Source organism: Culicoides brevitarsis, chromosome 1 (assembly GCF_036172545.1).
Source record: "Culicoides brevitarsis isolate CSIRO-B50_1 chromosome 1, AGI_CSIRO_Cbre_v1, whole genome shotgun sequence".
Classification (NCBI taxonomy): Eukaryota; Metazoa; Arthropoda; class Insecta; order Diptera; family Ceratopogonidae; genus Culicoides; species Culicoides brevitarsis.
Window position 1 is genome coordinate 15,111,800 of NC_087085.1, and position 15,472 is coordinate 15,127,271.

Below are 15,472 nucleotides of genomic sequence, written 5' to 3' on the forward strand. Positions count from 1 at the left end.
AAGTCAAAAAGATATTTTAACGTTTTTAAACGTTTAAATTTAAATTTTATTATTTTCAAATTTAATTTTAAATTAAGAAAATTCAAACAAAAAAAAATTTTTTGCAAAAAAAAAAAAAATTACTTGAAAAAAATTTCTTTTACATTTCAATAGAAAACATCCTATTAAAGCGATTTTCTTTTGTTTTTTGTGTAATTTATCGAAATTTTTTCACAAAATTCGAATTTTTATTTTTTTCTAATTAAAATTTTTAAGGTTAAAATTGTCTTTAGAATTTCTGATAATTTTAGGTATTTTAGAAAATTACTTAGAAATTGAATTCAAATTTTTATTTTTCTTCATTGAAAAAATAAAAAAAACTGAACTGATTTTAGTAAAAAATTCGAAAAATTAATTAATTGATTAATGACTTGTTAAAAATTTTGTCAAAATTCTTCAAGAATTAAAAAAAAATCGTATTTCAGAAAGATATTTATATAGCTCCTAAAAGTTATCCAAAAATCATAGAGGAAAATTAAATGATTTTTTTCTTTAATTCTTTTATATTATTTTAATTTGTAATTTGTTAATTTATTTTTTATTTTTTTTGCCAAAAATTGCAAATTTTACACACTTTTGCCTCAATTTCTTTTTCATATCATACCATTTCGTTCTGAAAACTCATCTTTGCATAAGTAATAAAGTGCACCTGAACATCAACGTGCATCCTTTGTTGACTCATAACTTCATTAATTTTGACGTTACATAAAGTGGCAACTGGTCAAAGGACGTTCCTCTGCGTTATGCGTTCGCGAAATGAAAAAAAAAATAAAAATAGGCCGTCACCTATCATTGAGAATATGGAAATTGCGTTGCACTTTTAGCTCCGTTCATAATGATTGCATTGAGCCAACAACAAGGCTTTTCGAACGAAAGTGTGCGCTTCGCTAGTAAAGAAGAATATATAAAAAATAACAAAAATTAAATGCAATTAAAAAAAATAATACCGCCCATTTCTAGCAAAAAGCCTTTTTTTCTCTATTCTATTGCTTGCTTATTGAACTGCACACTGTTACGACGTCCTTTTCATTTTTTTTCTATATTTAATGTAACAAATGTAGTTACGCAGCATCCTGCAATGGAAGCCTAGAAAAATAATTGTAACTTTTTTTTTGCAATCAAATAGAAAGGGAGGGAAGGCAATCGCGGGATGACTTGGAGCTGAGTGCTTCGAGTCTCATAAATTGCAGAAAACTTTCAAACGTAATCTCTTAACAAATTATGCAAAAAAAAAAAAGCTTTTAGAAATAGTAACAAGCACACGTGTGAGAAAAAAAATTAAAAAAACTTCCCCTCCAATTTTCTATGTTTTCTTTTTTTTCGTACACACACCGATATTTAGTTAGCTTTTTTTTCAATTCCGTTGCGTGCTGCTAAATTGAATATTTGTTTATACTGTTTTTTTTTTCATATCTTTATGTTTTTTCCGTACACCGCTGTCAGATGAGCAGGAAAAAGATATAAAAACAATGGAAAAAAGTAAATTACGAATTGTTCATGGGTGCCAATGCACGAGAAAAAATTGGGAAAGAGACAAAATAACAATCAGCGTCTCTACTTTTTTACAATTTTTTTTTAGAAAAAAATTTAAAGGCACAAAAAATGCTTGTCGTTATAGTTTATTTGTTGTGAGCCTGATGGATTAACTTTTTTTTTAATTTTTTTTATCTCCTGTCTGTCTGAGAGACATTGAAAATTCGCATATAATCAATTTTAATTAACGGTGCCCGATTATCGTCTTTGTCCTTTTAAGTAGTATCAAGTGTCCGATCAATGATGTAAGTTCAAGCGTGTATCAATATCACGATTTTTTTCGGTGGACATAAATAAATAAAAAAAAAATCTACGAAAAAATGGCATGGGATGCAAAATTTCAGTCATGTGTATGAAAAAGGCAAATTTATTTTTTATTCTGGCCAAAATATACCCTCAAACTTATAATAAAATATAAAAATATAATGATTGTGGCAAAAAGCACTACATCTCACTCAACAAGAGTTAGAGCTCGATGCATTCTCCCAACATGCACGAGCAACATGATCGGAGCGAGCACAGGGAGGCGATACAATTTTTTTTATTTATTTGCTGTCGAACGCTCTCAATTTATGTATCCGTACATCGAGTACATCGACAAGGAGGAAAAAAATAAACACAACAAAAAAAATTATATCTACTCGAACCAGTACGCCAGAAATGTGGTGGTCATTGTGTGTCCCTTGTATGTATCGTCCACTCGCGAAAAAATTATAACTTGCAGAATCAGTTTAATTTTTTATTCCGACACTCGGTACGACGGACTGCAAAAAGAAAATAACACAAAAAAAATCCCTGTCGATGCACACACGACACGCGTTTGCATCAATTTTTATTTTTTGAAATTAAAAAAAGAAAATAAAAAACCACCCCCTCATAGACGAAACACGAAAAATAGTGGACAATGAATCCATCGGTATACTTTTTTTTTATTTCGTGTGCCGTGGCCCCCTTTTTGCTCTGTAGGTACGTGTAAAATGTATTATTATCACCATATACGCTGCAAAATATTTGTCGGTACACATTAATGTGTCGTTTGAACCATCACATCACAGAATTGGCGAACGCGGAATGAGAAGTTGTGGGGAGCAGAAAAAAATAACCGTCCATCGTCGTTGATGTCGTCGTCGTCGTCGAAGCAGTTTGCAATGCTAAATTTTTATTTCATATTCTCTGATATCTCGCTGGATGCCTTATGCAGAAATGTGTGTGCGGAATGACCATCGTTCATTACAATATACGCTCGGCAGTGGCAGTAGCAGCTTAAAAAAATGTTTGTATTTAAAAAAACACATAAAACAGAAATTGCACATACACGGAGACTTCGACTACGAGATACTACTATGAAGAATGATATGAATAAGCAATTGATTTATAAAATACATATATACGAGTCGTTCGAGTTTTTGTAGGCAGAGATATGAAAAGTTCGAGAAAAATCTCTAAAAAAAGAAAAAAGCACACGCAAATACGGATTTTATATTGAGTCGTTCAGTTTTTTGCGAGAAAAAAAATAAAAAACTTTTAGTCAGTGACCGAAAAACGAGTGGAGGATAAAATGTTATCAATACCATGATAAATCATTGTAAGAGTATTTTACAAACATTCAACTACTTAAAAAAATATATTGGAAATTTTTTTAAATTTTTTTTCTAAATATTTAATAAAAAGATATTTTTTAAAGTAAACAATTAACAATTCTTATAAATTTTGAAAAAAAATTTTTTTTTTTAAATTTTAACTCAAACACTTTTTAAATTTTGAATAACTAAAAAAAAATAAAACTAAATTTAATTTTTAATATGAAAATTTCATCTGATAGCAATAAGTTTGAAAAAAAAAATATAAAATTTAACTCAATCGCTTTAAAAAAAATAAATTTGAAAAAAAAATAAATTTAATAAATATGTATATTTAAATTTTCAATATTTTAATCAAATTTAACTTTTAAATTTATTTGAATTTATGTTTATGTTCATGAATTAATATTATTTAATGTTAATCCATTTTTATTAAATTTAATTTAACAACTAAATTTTTTATAATTGATAATATTAAAAATTTAAGAAAATTAAAATTTAAAAAAAATTATTGAAATTAATTTTTTTCTTTAAAAATTTAAATTAAATTCAATTTTATTAATAAAAAAGAAAATTAATTCAATTTAATATTTTAATTTAATTTTAATTAATTTGAAAAAAAATTAAATCAAAACTTAACAAAAAAATTAATATTTAGTTGATTTAACTATTAAAATTTAGTTTAATTTACTTATTTTAATTAAATCAGGCATAATTTATATTTAAAAATTCCAATCAAATTTTATTTTAATTAAAAAAATAATAAATTTAATAAAAAAAAATTTAAAATTTAAAAATTTAAAATTTAAAAATTATAAATTTTTGATTAAAATTTTGAATTCTCAAAAATGTTTTAATAAATTAATTTCCTTAAAAAAATATTCGAAATAGTAATAATGACCTTGACAACATATGTAATACATATTTACAATTTACGAAGCTATTTTATTCTTCTCCGAAAATCTTTTTATGATTCGCAAATTATTGAAAATCCTTTCATTAACAATTCTCCCGATTAATTTATCGCCATTAACGTCTATCCCATACACGCACAAAAATCATCATCATAAGAATTCACCCCTTAGGTGACAAAGTCCATAAATTATCATTTTCGATTGAAATCGCAATCCTTGCTGTCCAACACTGTCCATTCCAATCCACCCCTGAAATGAAATTGGTATTATCCACGAAAAAAAAAATACACAAATAAAAAAAAATCCTGAAAAAAAAATTATAATTAAACTGAGTTTTTTTATATTATTTCTTTGCATTAACATACGCCGAGCACACACCATAAAAATCGAGTCGTGCACACTTCGCGTCCGTTTTGTGTGTATTTATTATTATTATTGTCGTGCACACACAAACCCGCTTTGAGATATGGCTTGGTCAGTTGTAGAACCAAAAAAAAATTTTTTTGTGTGTGTACAGAGAATAAAATTGTCAAAAATTCTATTCGTTATATAAATTACATTTTTTATTTGTTAATTTAAATCATTTAATACATACACAAACATACACGGGCACCAGGAGGAGGATGACGACGACGATACACACGAAAAAAAAGGAAGCAACTCGAGCCATAACAATACAAAATATAACGAGAAACATTTCGAATGCATCATGTTTGTTATTTTTTCCTGCTGCCTTTTGCTTGCATAACATATTTCGTACCTCGGCATGTTTGCAGAAAAAAAATATGATTATACAGACAAAAATTTTATAATAATGCAATAGACTTTCGATACTATTTGACGGCGACTCGTATGTTTATAATTTTTTTTTTTAACAAAAAGACATTGAATACAAATGAAAATAAAAAGGCAATTCTGATTTTGATTGTTATATTTTTTTCCTATACTTTTTCCTCTGTGCTGCGTTCGGTTCTCCGTGCTACTCTGCAATTCATTGTATTTTTTCTCTGTGTGTGCGATCGAAGTGCGGCAGCATTATTGCATGAGATTAAGCACAAGTGACATGATATGCACAACCATCGGGAAAAGAAATTTTTGTATATTTTATTTTATGTCATTCATTTTTTTTCGGAAAAGAGCACTTTGTGTGCGGATTTTAATCCATTTTTGTTTAATTTGGCGTCTCATCTTCCCTTTTGTTGTTGTTGTGTCATTTTTTTGTGTGTTTGTCTCGTCAATTGAGCGACAGACAATTCATTTAATTTTCCGTCTTTTGAGAGTAAATTTGGTGTGCAAGCAATTTTATGGATCTGGGTCACAAACAAAAAAAAAATTAACACTTCAGAGGAGAAAAAAGGGTTTTTAGCTAGATTCGGCGTTAAAATCCCTCATTAATATTAAGAAACTTGAAACGAAATAAAATATTTTTGACATTTTTGTTCGAAAACCGCAGAAAAAAATATCCGTACGATGTTGTCGCCATGTAAAATATTAAAAAAGTGAAACCCACAATTGTTTTGTATGTAATAAACAATATCAATATATTAATGATGATGACAATAAACATAATGTATTGGAATCGGTCATCACATTATTTATTAATAACAACAACTGTTTACTTATTCCACACGTAAAAATCACAACATAATGGCAACAATAAAAGGCAGTGCGAGTGGCAGCCAAAAAATAAAATAAAATTGAGCAGCAAATAATACAAAACAGATTAAAAATATTATTATTGAAATAAATAGTTGATACAATTGTTGATAATAATCATGTATAAATTGAATATTGGTTGACACCGACAATGATATTTTTTGGCTGAAATAATGCGGCAGGTCATCGAAGTAAATGTATGCAAAATATAGTGGTTAACATAATTGTCCTTTGGTGCTTGCATATTAAATGAAGGGAACTCTCTTTGCCCGGTAATGTGATTTTTTTTTTATTTTCATGAAAAAACGTGATTTTTTGGTTGAATGTTGGCGGTTGTTATTGTTCGAGATAATCTAAACGGAAATGATGATATAAATACAGTGGACAATAAATCACAAGAGTGATTTTTAAATAAAAATGCGAATGATGAAATGTAAGAAATTGACTTGATATTGATTTTTGGCATGTTTATCATTATTATTATTATTTTTTTAAATTTTTTGTTATTATACTTTACTCATCTTCTTTTGAATTTTAAAATATATTTTTTTATTAATTAATTAAATTAATTTATTCAATTTAATTTGTTAATTTTATTATAATTAAATTAATTTGATTTTTAATTAATATTAATATTTTAAGAAATATTTTTGACAAATATTCAATTTTTTTGACCTAAATAATTTTTTTTTCGTGAATTATATTTTTTTTATTATAATTATTATTTTTATTTTTTTTTATAATTTTTAATTTTAATAATTATTATAATTAAACTTTACTTTATAATTTTAATTTAATTATAATTTTTACTTTCAAGAATTTTTTCATAGTCGAGAAATTTTTTAAAAATATAAAAAAAAACCTTCAAATTGAAGTTTTAAACTTTTTTTAAAATTAGTTATTTAAACACATTGATGCATTAAAATTTAAATAAAGCAAATTTATCTCATCAAAGGATAGAAACAATCACAAAAATAATAAATTATATTATAATTTTTAAATCCAAGTCAAAAGTTTTCGCAAGTAGGTATTTCTTCGTAATGAATAACAAAAATAAATGAATAAAAACAAAAAAATACAATTTTTAGAAATAACCTCATCGATTGTTTGAAAATTAATATTAAATAAAAAAATATTTTTATGTATTTTTTTGTGTTCAACCTTTAGACATCATTTTGATATTTTTAAAGAAATATGGTGATTTTTTAAATTTATTTTATTATTATTTTTTTATTTTTTTTAAATTTATTGAGTAATTCATTTTTTTAATTAATTCATTATTTTTTTTATCAAAAAAAAAATCATAATTTAATTTATCCTTATTAAATTTTTTAATTGCCAATTTGAATTAAAAAAAAATATCAAAAATTATTTCCAAAAATTATTTATTTCATCTCAAAAAATCAACTTATTCTTTTATGCAAAACAATTTTTTTTTTTTTAATTTAAATATCAAAAAATATCAAAAATTATTTATTTCATCTCAAAAATCTACTTATTATTAAAAACAATTTTTTTCTTATTTCACACCTCGAGCATTAAATTATTAAATTATTTTTTTCTTTTCAGACAAATTAGATGCACTTCACATGAAAAAAAAAACGAGAAGAAAATCCCTGAAACTCATAAAATAATTGAAAGCACTTTTTTCCTTTAGTTTACCATCATTGCCGCAAAATTGTTTTAAATTACCGCTGATTGATGCATCAACACATTTCAAGTATTACTTACAAACTCATTACTATTCAAGCATGGAAAATAAAACAGTGCGCAATAGAGACGCTGAATAGAGGGAAAACATTAATAATAAAATGAGTGAAGGACTCTCGTCTTGTCATAATAAAAACAGTTTATTTCTATTCAAATATACAATTATTTTTTCTCATTTTTTTCGTTTTGCGATTTAAAGCCATCGTTTTATTTTAATTTTTTCCCTATTTTTCTATGTAAACGTGAATAATAAGTACAAAAGTTGTGATAAATTCATACAAAAAATATATTATTAAGATTAACTAACACTCGTATCTATTTTTTTGGATTCATAAAAATTGCATTTAACGTTTATCAACACCTTAAATTACTAACACAATCAGTTTTTGGGACTTAAATCTAAAAAAAGTCGTTTTTTCTACCAAGGACGCCACATGGGATCCTTATCGTTGTCCATTTCCATGCGCAAACCACTTGATCCGGAGCTGCAAGGACTATCGCGACAACTTAAATTCAACGTACTTTCCGCACTATGAGGTCCAAGAGCGACTCCCATTGGCATTTTTGGTTTAAGTAAATCCATGTAGCTTTGTTGCGGCACAGTTGGCTTACAGATGAGCTCCGACATGCTTGTGTCACTTTTGTATCCGCTATCCATGCGCCCGCTGCCACTCAAACTGCTGAAAGGATTTCCCCCTGCGAAAGATTGCGAAAAGGCGGAATGAAGTAAACTTAGTGTCGATGATGGGGGAGTTCTGAGTTGACGATCATCCGTTGAAATGGGACTCAAGGGCGGACTTGTGTGTTGAAGTTTCGCAATGGAGTGCGCTTTATTGCTCGTAACGATGTTAAAAGCACTGAGACGCGGCGTGGAGGTGTTTGAGGACATAAACCGCATGCCAGATGCGTTATTTGGTACATTTAGGTGACTACTATTGGGCATCACGAAGGCAATTTCACCCGTGGGAAGGCGCGTTGGTACGAGATCCATTTGTAATCGTTGATTATTGTTCAAGTCATCGAGAAAAGGCGGCTCATTCGCATGAATTTGATTAAAATTGCCTTGATTCCATTGATGATTCCCGTTTTTACTCTCCAAACTGCTGGGGGTACTTGTCTGAACTTTTGCCACTGACGCATCCAAGTGATTTGAGAGACGTTGTCGCACCGCAGGATCTAAATCGGGCATTTGACTAATGAAACTCTTAATTTCCGATGCACATTCGGAAAATCCCGTGCGAAATTTCTCCGTCACCGAACGCTCCATCGACACCGCCATTATTAATTGCCGTCGCTGAATCTGCTGCAGATGTTTCACCGTCATCTCGAGAATGTCAGCTTTCTCCAGTTTTGAATGTTGCGCCGACTGCAAAGAAAAATACAAAAGAATTTAATGAGATTTTGGAAAATTAAGCAAGAATTTTTTTTTAAGGGTGGACAAAGCGTGGGAAAAGTTGTTCCGAGGGAAGTTTATTAAGAAGAAATCTTGAACAGATGTCCAATTTGTTTGGTTCACCTCTGGCGTCACATACACACACGATATTCAAATTCCCCTAGTTAAAACTTTTAAAATATATGGTCACGTAACAGCACCGGAGCACTCATAAAAATCAATTCCCCCATTATATGAAAAAGTTTCTTCAAGTTTTTCGCACACACACACATAATGACTGTAACTAACAAAGTCGTTACAATTGTTGCAGAAAAGATAAAATGAAAGAAAAAGGATTCAATTTTAATAATAATTGCAAAAATTCATCTATTCTTGTCATGTCACATCTTTTCATCTCGGAACGAGTCAGGTATGTATGATTTTTTTTTTAAATAAGAGCAACTACTCATCAATAATACACGGATGTTAACCCCATTCCACGATTTTTCATTCTTTCCGATATTTCTAGCACTAAACACGGCGATGCGAAACGTGATGTGAACCTTCTTCTTCCTTGTTCCGTGCATGCATCGAAATTTCGTGTGAAAAAAATATTACAAAACTAAACATACATACGGAGATCGCGTTTTAGGGTTGTTGTAAAATTTCATAAAAATAACATTCCAGTGTACGGACAGTACGTGCCTACGTGAGTGAGGGAGAAAGATAGTCATTCACGCTGCAAATTGATTGTGTGTAGGGGTATGCATTTTTATACATTTTTTTTAGAATTTTTTTTCTTTCTCACAGACGGAGAAAATAAAAATTTTACCCCCACCTTTCACATCTATATATACCGTATTTGTGCGTTTTATGCATGAGAATGCAAGCACAAAACTATGTTGAATTGAAACATATTTTTTCCCACAGGTTCATATACATTTTTTCCGTGCGTCTTCTACGTTTATTATTGTTATTATATTTATTGGATTGGAAATTTACTTATGTATACATATTCATAAATAGGATAAAAAAGGGTGTTTTGTGTGAAAAAAATTTCCGTATTGTACATTTGTTTTAAAATGTCTTAAAATTTCATTCAAAAAAAAAATATTTGAAGAAATGAGGAAGAAATTATTTTTTATGTGGTAAAAAAGTGTGTGACAAGTATTTAAGATAAGATTAAAAGATACTTACATCTTTGTTAACGTTCTCCAAAAGTATCTTCTTCAACTGTTCCAAGCAGTTGTTAATCCTGGCACGACGTTTTTTCTCCATTATTGGTTTGTTGCTCTGAAAAAAAAATACAGACCATGAGAAAACTTGACCAGATCAATTAAGGTGCTTCAAAGGAGATTCCTAACTGATTGATATTTTTTTAACATTTTTTTTTAGCATAACAAAAGAAAAGGAAAAAATTATTACAAATCATCGATAAATGTGGGAATATTGTCCTTTTTGGTGTGCATCTATAGAAATATGGCATGTGAACTGATTACCGGCGGTGTTACAAAAAGAATTTCTGAATTTTTGGTTAAATTTACCTGAGTTGACCTACAGGTAGTTGCAAGGCAGGTTCACACATGAAGTTTATTGTATTTTTATTGACATTGTTTATTTTTTTATTCTATTTAAGTTTTTTTTTCTGGTATTGCCGATAATATGTGGATGATGGGAGGATCAGATAAATAGATTTCAAGGGCACTCTTGACTACCAAAAGTGTGATTGTTTTGTGTTTGTGTGAGATTTTAATGAAGTTTGAGAAAAAAAACCGTAAAAGGAGTGATTGAATATTCATCGATTTTGTTACAAAAGTTTCTCATGAGAAATTGCTGGATGATCCGATTACGGAAAAAAATATTTTTTTAAAGCTTACTCTTATCGCAAAATATCCCATAATGTGGTGTCTTCCTTATCTCTTTTAATATTTTTCTTGTTTTTTGTCTCGAATTTCGGTTCACAAAATTTTTGTCTATCTCCGTTGACGGATAATTCCAAACTACCAAATTTATTCTCTTTTTCATACAAAACAACCACTACTCATTCAGGCCCATTGTCTATTTTTTTCCAGCATATGAAAATTTTACATAATTTCAAGTTTAGAATATGATGACACAAAAAAAAATCATCATCGTCGTCGTGCATATATTTTATATTCTAAAACCGGACCGAGCTCATAGTTCATTAATCACCTTTAGCATATGACTGGACACGAATTGAATTGCATAGCTAATCACTGCATGCCATAAAATATACTTATATCGCAGATAAAGAACGCACTAAACGATGGGCATAACAACGATTCATAAACGGGGTTGTTGACGCAAGAGGAAAGAAAACCAGTTGCGACCCCATATTGTGACGATCGACAAAAAAAAAATATTTAAATATTTAAATTTGGACAAGATCAGCAAACAGGATTTAGTTTTGTCAAAAAATAATAATAAATAATTGTACGGGACATGAAATTAAATGGTAATTTGTTTTAGAGATAAAAAAAAAAGTTAAATGTTATGTTTTTGAACATTTGTTTACGGGACTTTTATGTGATTCGGTCATGTACTCATGTTAGAGACATCAATCACGGGAAAGCGTATCTTTCGGTGGGTTTTTCGGTAATTTTCAAGGGAATTAAAGTTTTTACAGGATTTAAAAGCAGTGATGCTATAGGTTGAAATTGCTTGTTTAAAGGCAAATCTATAAGTAAGACTTGAAGTTAAAATTTTGATCATCCAGCTTTTTGAGTTTGAAAAATCTTAAAAAATTAATATTATATTGTTATAATTTTTTTTTTTTTATCAAGAATACCGAAGAGACCAAAAGCTTAAATAATTATAAAATTTTTAAAGAATTAATTAAGAGTTTTTAATTTTTTTTAAATTATTTTTTTAAAGAATTGTTTTCAAAAAAATTCTTGAACTAACTTAAAAAATTATAAAAAGATATTTTATTTTCAAAGTTTTCTGTTTGACCATATTTTGTTAAAAATAAAAATTTAAAAATTGAGAAAATAAAAATGAATGAAAATTAAAATTTTAAGGGTTTTTTATTATTGATTTTCACAATAAAGGGCTAAAAAGCTTGTTAGAATATTTAATAAAAATTATCAAATGTTTTTTTTATAATTTTTCAATTTTTTAGTAATTTTACTAAAATTTTTTTTAATTTTTTGTACTCGTAATTAGTTTCAAAGATTAGTTATCAATGAAAAAATATTTTAAAAAAAATCAAACAAATTTAGAATTTTTTTTCTGTGTAAATATTAGCCTTAATTTAGGATAAACTTTATTTTGAGAATTTCGCATCAAAAACAAGTTTAAAAAGACTTAAAAAATTCTTAAACCGATTCTCTTACTTTCTACTTGAAAAGTCACAATTGACCGTTTAACCCACGCTTACCTTCCTTATTTCCGCTTTACTCTTCGCTGACACTCCTAATTGCTTGCCGTGCTGCGACGTCCCAGCTGGCGACTCCGTCATGTGATTTTCTTCAGATTTTATTTCCAGGTGTCTTGAGTCGCAACCATTCACCCTATCGTTGAGTTGAAATCTCTCAGGCATATCCATGTTTTTAATAGTTTCTTATTATTCACTTCCTTCGCGAACTCCTTATTTAATTTATTATGCGTCGAAACAGGTCTCAGATTCTTCTTTTATGTTTTTTTTTTGTTTTCTTATCTTTTCATAAGGACAAGTGTGTCATGCTACAGTGAATGACAAACCACACACACGTACGACGAACGACGACGTTTGACCAAAAAGCATGCATCCATGAAAATTTTTTTGCTTTTCTTACAAGAAATGCTTGAAAAGTCACAAATGCACTTGTTGTCTTGTAATTTCTTTTGATTTTAAGAAAGCGTCCTTTTTCTTTATAATTTTTTTTTCTTTTCGTTTATAAGCACTTTTTTGTTGTTGTAGTAATCCTTTTATTAAGTACTTCTTTTGATTTAAATTTTTATAAATTTTTCACTCTTTTAATTTTTTAATTATTTTTTTTAATTAATATTTTTTTTATAAATTAAACTTCACTGTCAACATAAAAAAAAATTAAGTAACGATCAAAAAAAAATTAACAAAAATATTGATAAATAAATTCGAGCAAAATAAAAATAAAACTTGAACACACAACGATTTAAAGTAGAATGAATTGGTCTGTAATAAGAAACTATCACCAAACTTTGAAAAAAAAAAATAATAAAAATATTCTATAGGAATTCGTACATGCACAAGCTAATATACAGTGCACGTCATCACACACATGTATCCTCGTAGAGGGGTGAGTTTTAAGACATTTACACACGCATCTCGTACACAGAAGGAATAAAAAGGGAAAGAATACGCATATATTAATAATAACATAAAAATATTCTCACAAGACTTGCACAACGAAAAAAAAAGTATAACATTAGGGATCACGCGTATACACACGCACTGCCATACGAATCTGATAATAAAATAATTTTTATTTATACGGGAGACACACACAATAAGTTTGTTGTTGTCGTCATCACTTCATATCAAACAAGGGTATGCATGGGAATTTTTTGACGAGCACGGAAGTTGTGTGTCGTACCTCGCTGCTGAATGATATGGAAAAAAGGTGAATTTTAAACAAATGTACACAGAAATGAAATATATTTTAATACTTTTGAGGGTAAACAAAAAAGTCGCACAGTGTAAGTTTTTATGGGAGCGAAGTTTTTAACATTATTTTTAAAAATTTTTAATAAGAAATTAATTTTTTAAGGATTTTGCATTAAAAATGACGCAACCCGTTAACTTTGTCCTACCAATATAACAGGAATTCAAAAAAAAATTAAATTAAAAAAAAAATCTATTTGACTTAATTAAAATTAACCGAATTATTTCATCAAATTGTCAAAGTTAGGCAAAATTTTAGAAAAAATTCTTTTGACTTAATTTAAATTTTAGGTAAAATTTAAGTTAAAGTTTTAAGTCAAATCAATTTTGTAAGTTTCAGTTAAGATCATACAATGAAATTTACCATATTCGGGAAATTTTATCGAATTTTTCCATTAATTATTTTAATTTTTCCTCAACCTGAAATGTAAAAAACTGCAAAAAAAATCATGAAACAAAATTTGAGTTATTACATTTCAAATTTCGTATGGATTTTAAAAATTTAAGTTTTTAAAATTTTTAAATATTTATTAAATTTATAAAAAAAAATATTAAAGTTTTAAAAAAAATTATTAAAATTCTAAAAATAATTTTTACATTAAAATAAAAACTATTAAAATTAAAAAAAAAATAATTTTTAAAGAAAACCATTAAAATTAATAAAAAAGTTATTTAAATTTTAAAAAAAATTATTAAAATTAAAAAAATATATTAAAATTTTTAAAAAATTATTAAAATTAAAAAAAAATTATTAAAATTTGTTAAATATTTACTTATTATTTTTTTATTTTTTCATAGAACTTCTTCGGTCACAAAATTTTCTACAGTGCCCCTATCTTTATACGGCAAGGAGATACGCTGGCAATTACTTACATGAATACGTTCTTTCATAAGCACTTCTGTCATAATAATCATACCGTAGGACTAAATTTCGTACGAATGACGCGACGTATATTTACGAAACGAGAGAGGGTCGCACGAATGCAAAGTGTTATAAGCGTGGGAATTTTTTTCTCCTATTCTTACTAAGATCCATTCATGTCGATTCAAATTGGATCGGAACTTTATCGGAATTTTTATTTATATTTTTTAGGGAAGAGTTCCGCATCACAAACATGTGTGTCGTGAGAAGTTTGACTGGCATGAGATCTTCCGTGTCCCTTCCTGTGATGCACGTGTGTTACTCGAGAGTGCAGCATGCCTTGTTGTTATCATGTGGCGACTTTTTAATTAAGACTCTCGAATGACTTCCGCAGCGAGTTATGTAAAGTGAACAACTTTCAAGGAATCACGGAATTCTTCGAAGTATCAAATTCGCTTTCGTCACTTGAATTTCTTTTCAACTTCTGTTTAATGATTTCTCTCCTTTTCAAATGTACAACGGAACTGTATCCTGTCGAAAATGTTTCTATTAATTTTTTGTTGATTTTTTGAAACTTTTTAACGCAGGTTGATTCAATGCGCTTCCGGAAATTGCACCGTTTCTAATTGTCCTTAGTGTTTGACCTCAATGGTAATGAATAATAAAAAAAGGACCAAAAATTTTTGAATAGATAGAAAAGAGAGTTTTTTCAAGTGCGCTATTGTCGCAAATGAAGACCTAAAATTTTTTTGTGAAATTTACCTGCGCCATTCAATACAAAGTGTCAGTGAACAAAATAGACCGATTGTGCTCGAAATTGTTTGTTTAAATAAACACATAACGCTTGATAAAAGGAAAAGGTTAATATGAACCGTGCGATAAAAAAAAAGGTTAGATTTATAGACCTTCCGCATTTGAAATCAAAAAAAGGACTCTGGTTGGACCGTGTCGCAGCATAAATTGACATTTGACTCGCCGGACTTTTAGCAGGTAAATTTTTATTGTTTAGTTCTAAAAAACTAACCCAAATCGACTCCCGTATGTCCTCTGACTTTGTAATCGCATAATTTTATTTTTATTTCAAAGTTAATTGTGACTTTATTCATTATTTATATCGAACAACCATTTCCCTATATTTTTTTTTATTTTGCGATGATTCAC

At 28.2% G+C, this 15,472-nt stretch overlaps 1 protein-coding gene across 1 annotated transcript; it reads right to left on the reverse strand.

Annotated features, from left to right (window-relative positions):
- Window positions 1–7,850: 7,850 nt before the first annotated feature.
- LOC134837321 (transcription factor HES-4-B-like) lies at window positions 7,851–12,372 on the reverse strand. Its single transcript, XM_063852692.1, has 3 exons — window positions 12,205–12,372; window positions 10,002–10,097; window positions 7,851–8,798 (listed from the first exon to the last, which is right to left on the reverse strand). The coding sequence occupies exons 1-3, from the start codon at window positions 12,370–12,372 to the stop codon at window positions 7,851–7,853; spliced, it is 1,212 nt and encodes a 403-aa protein (XP_063708762.1).
- Between the last annotated feature and the right edge of the window lie 3,100 nt (window positions 12,373–15,472).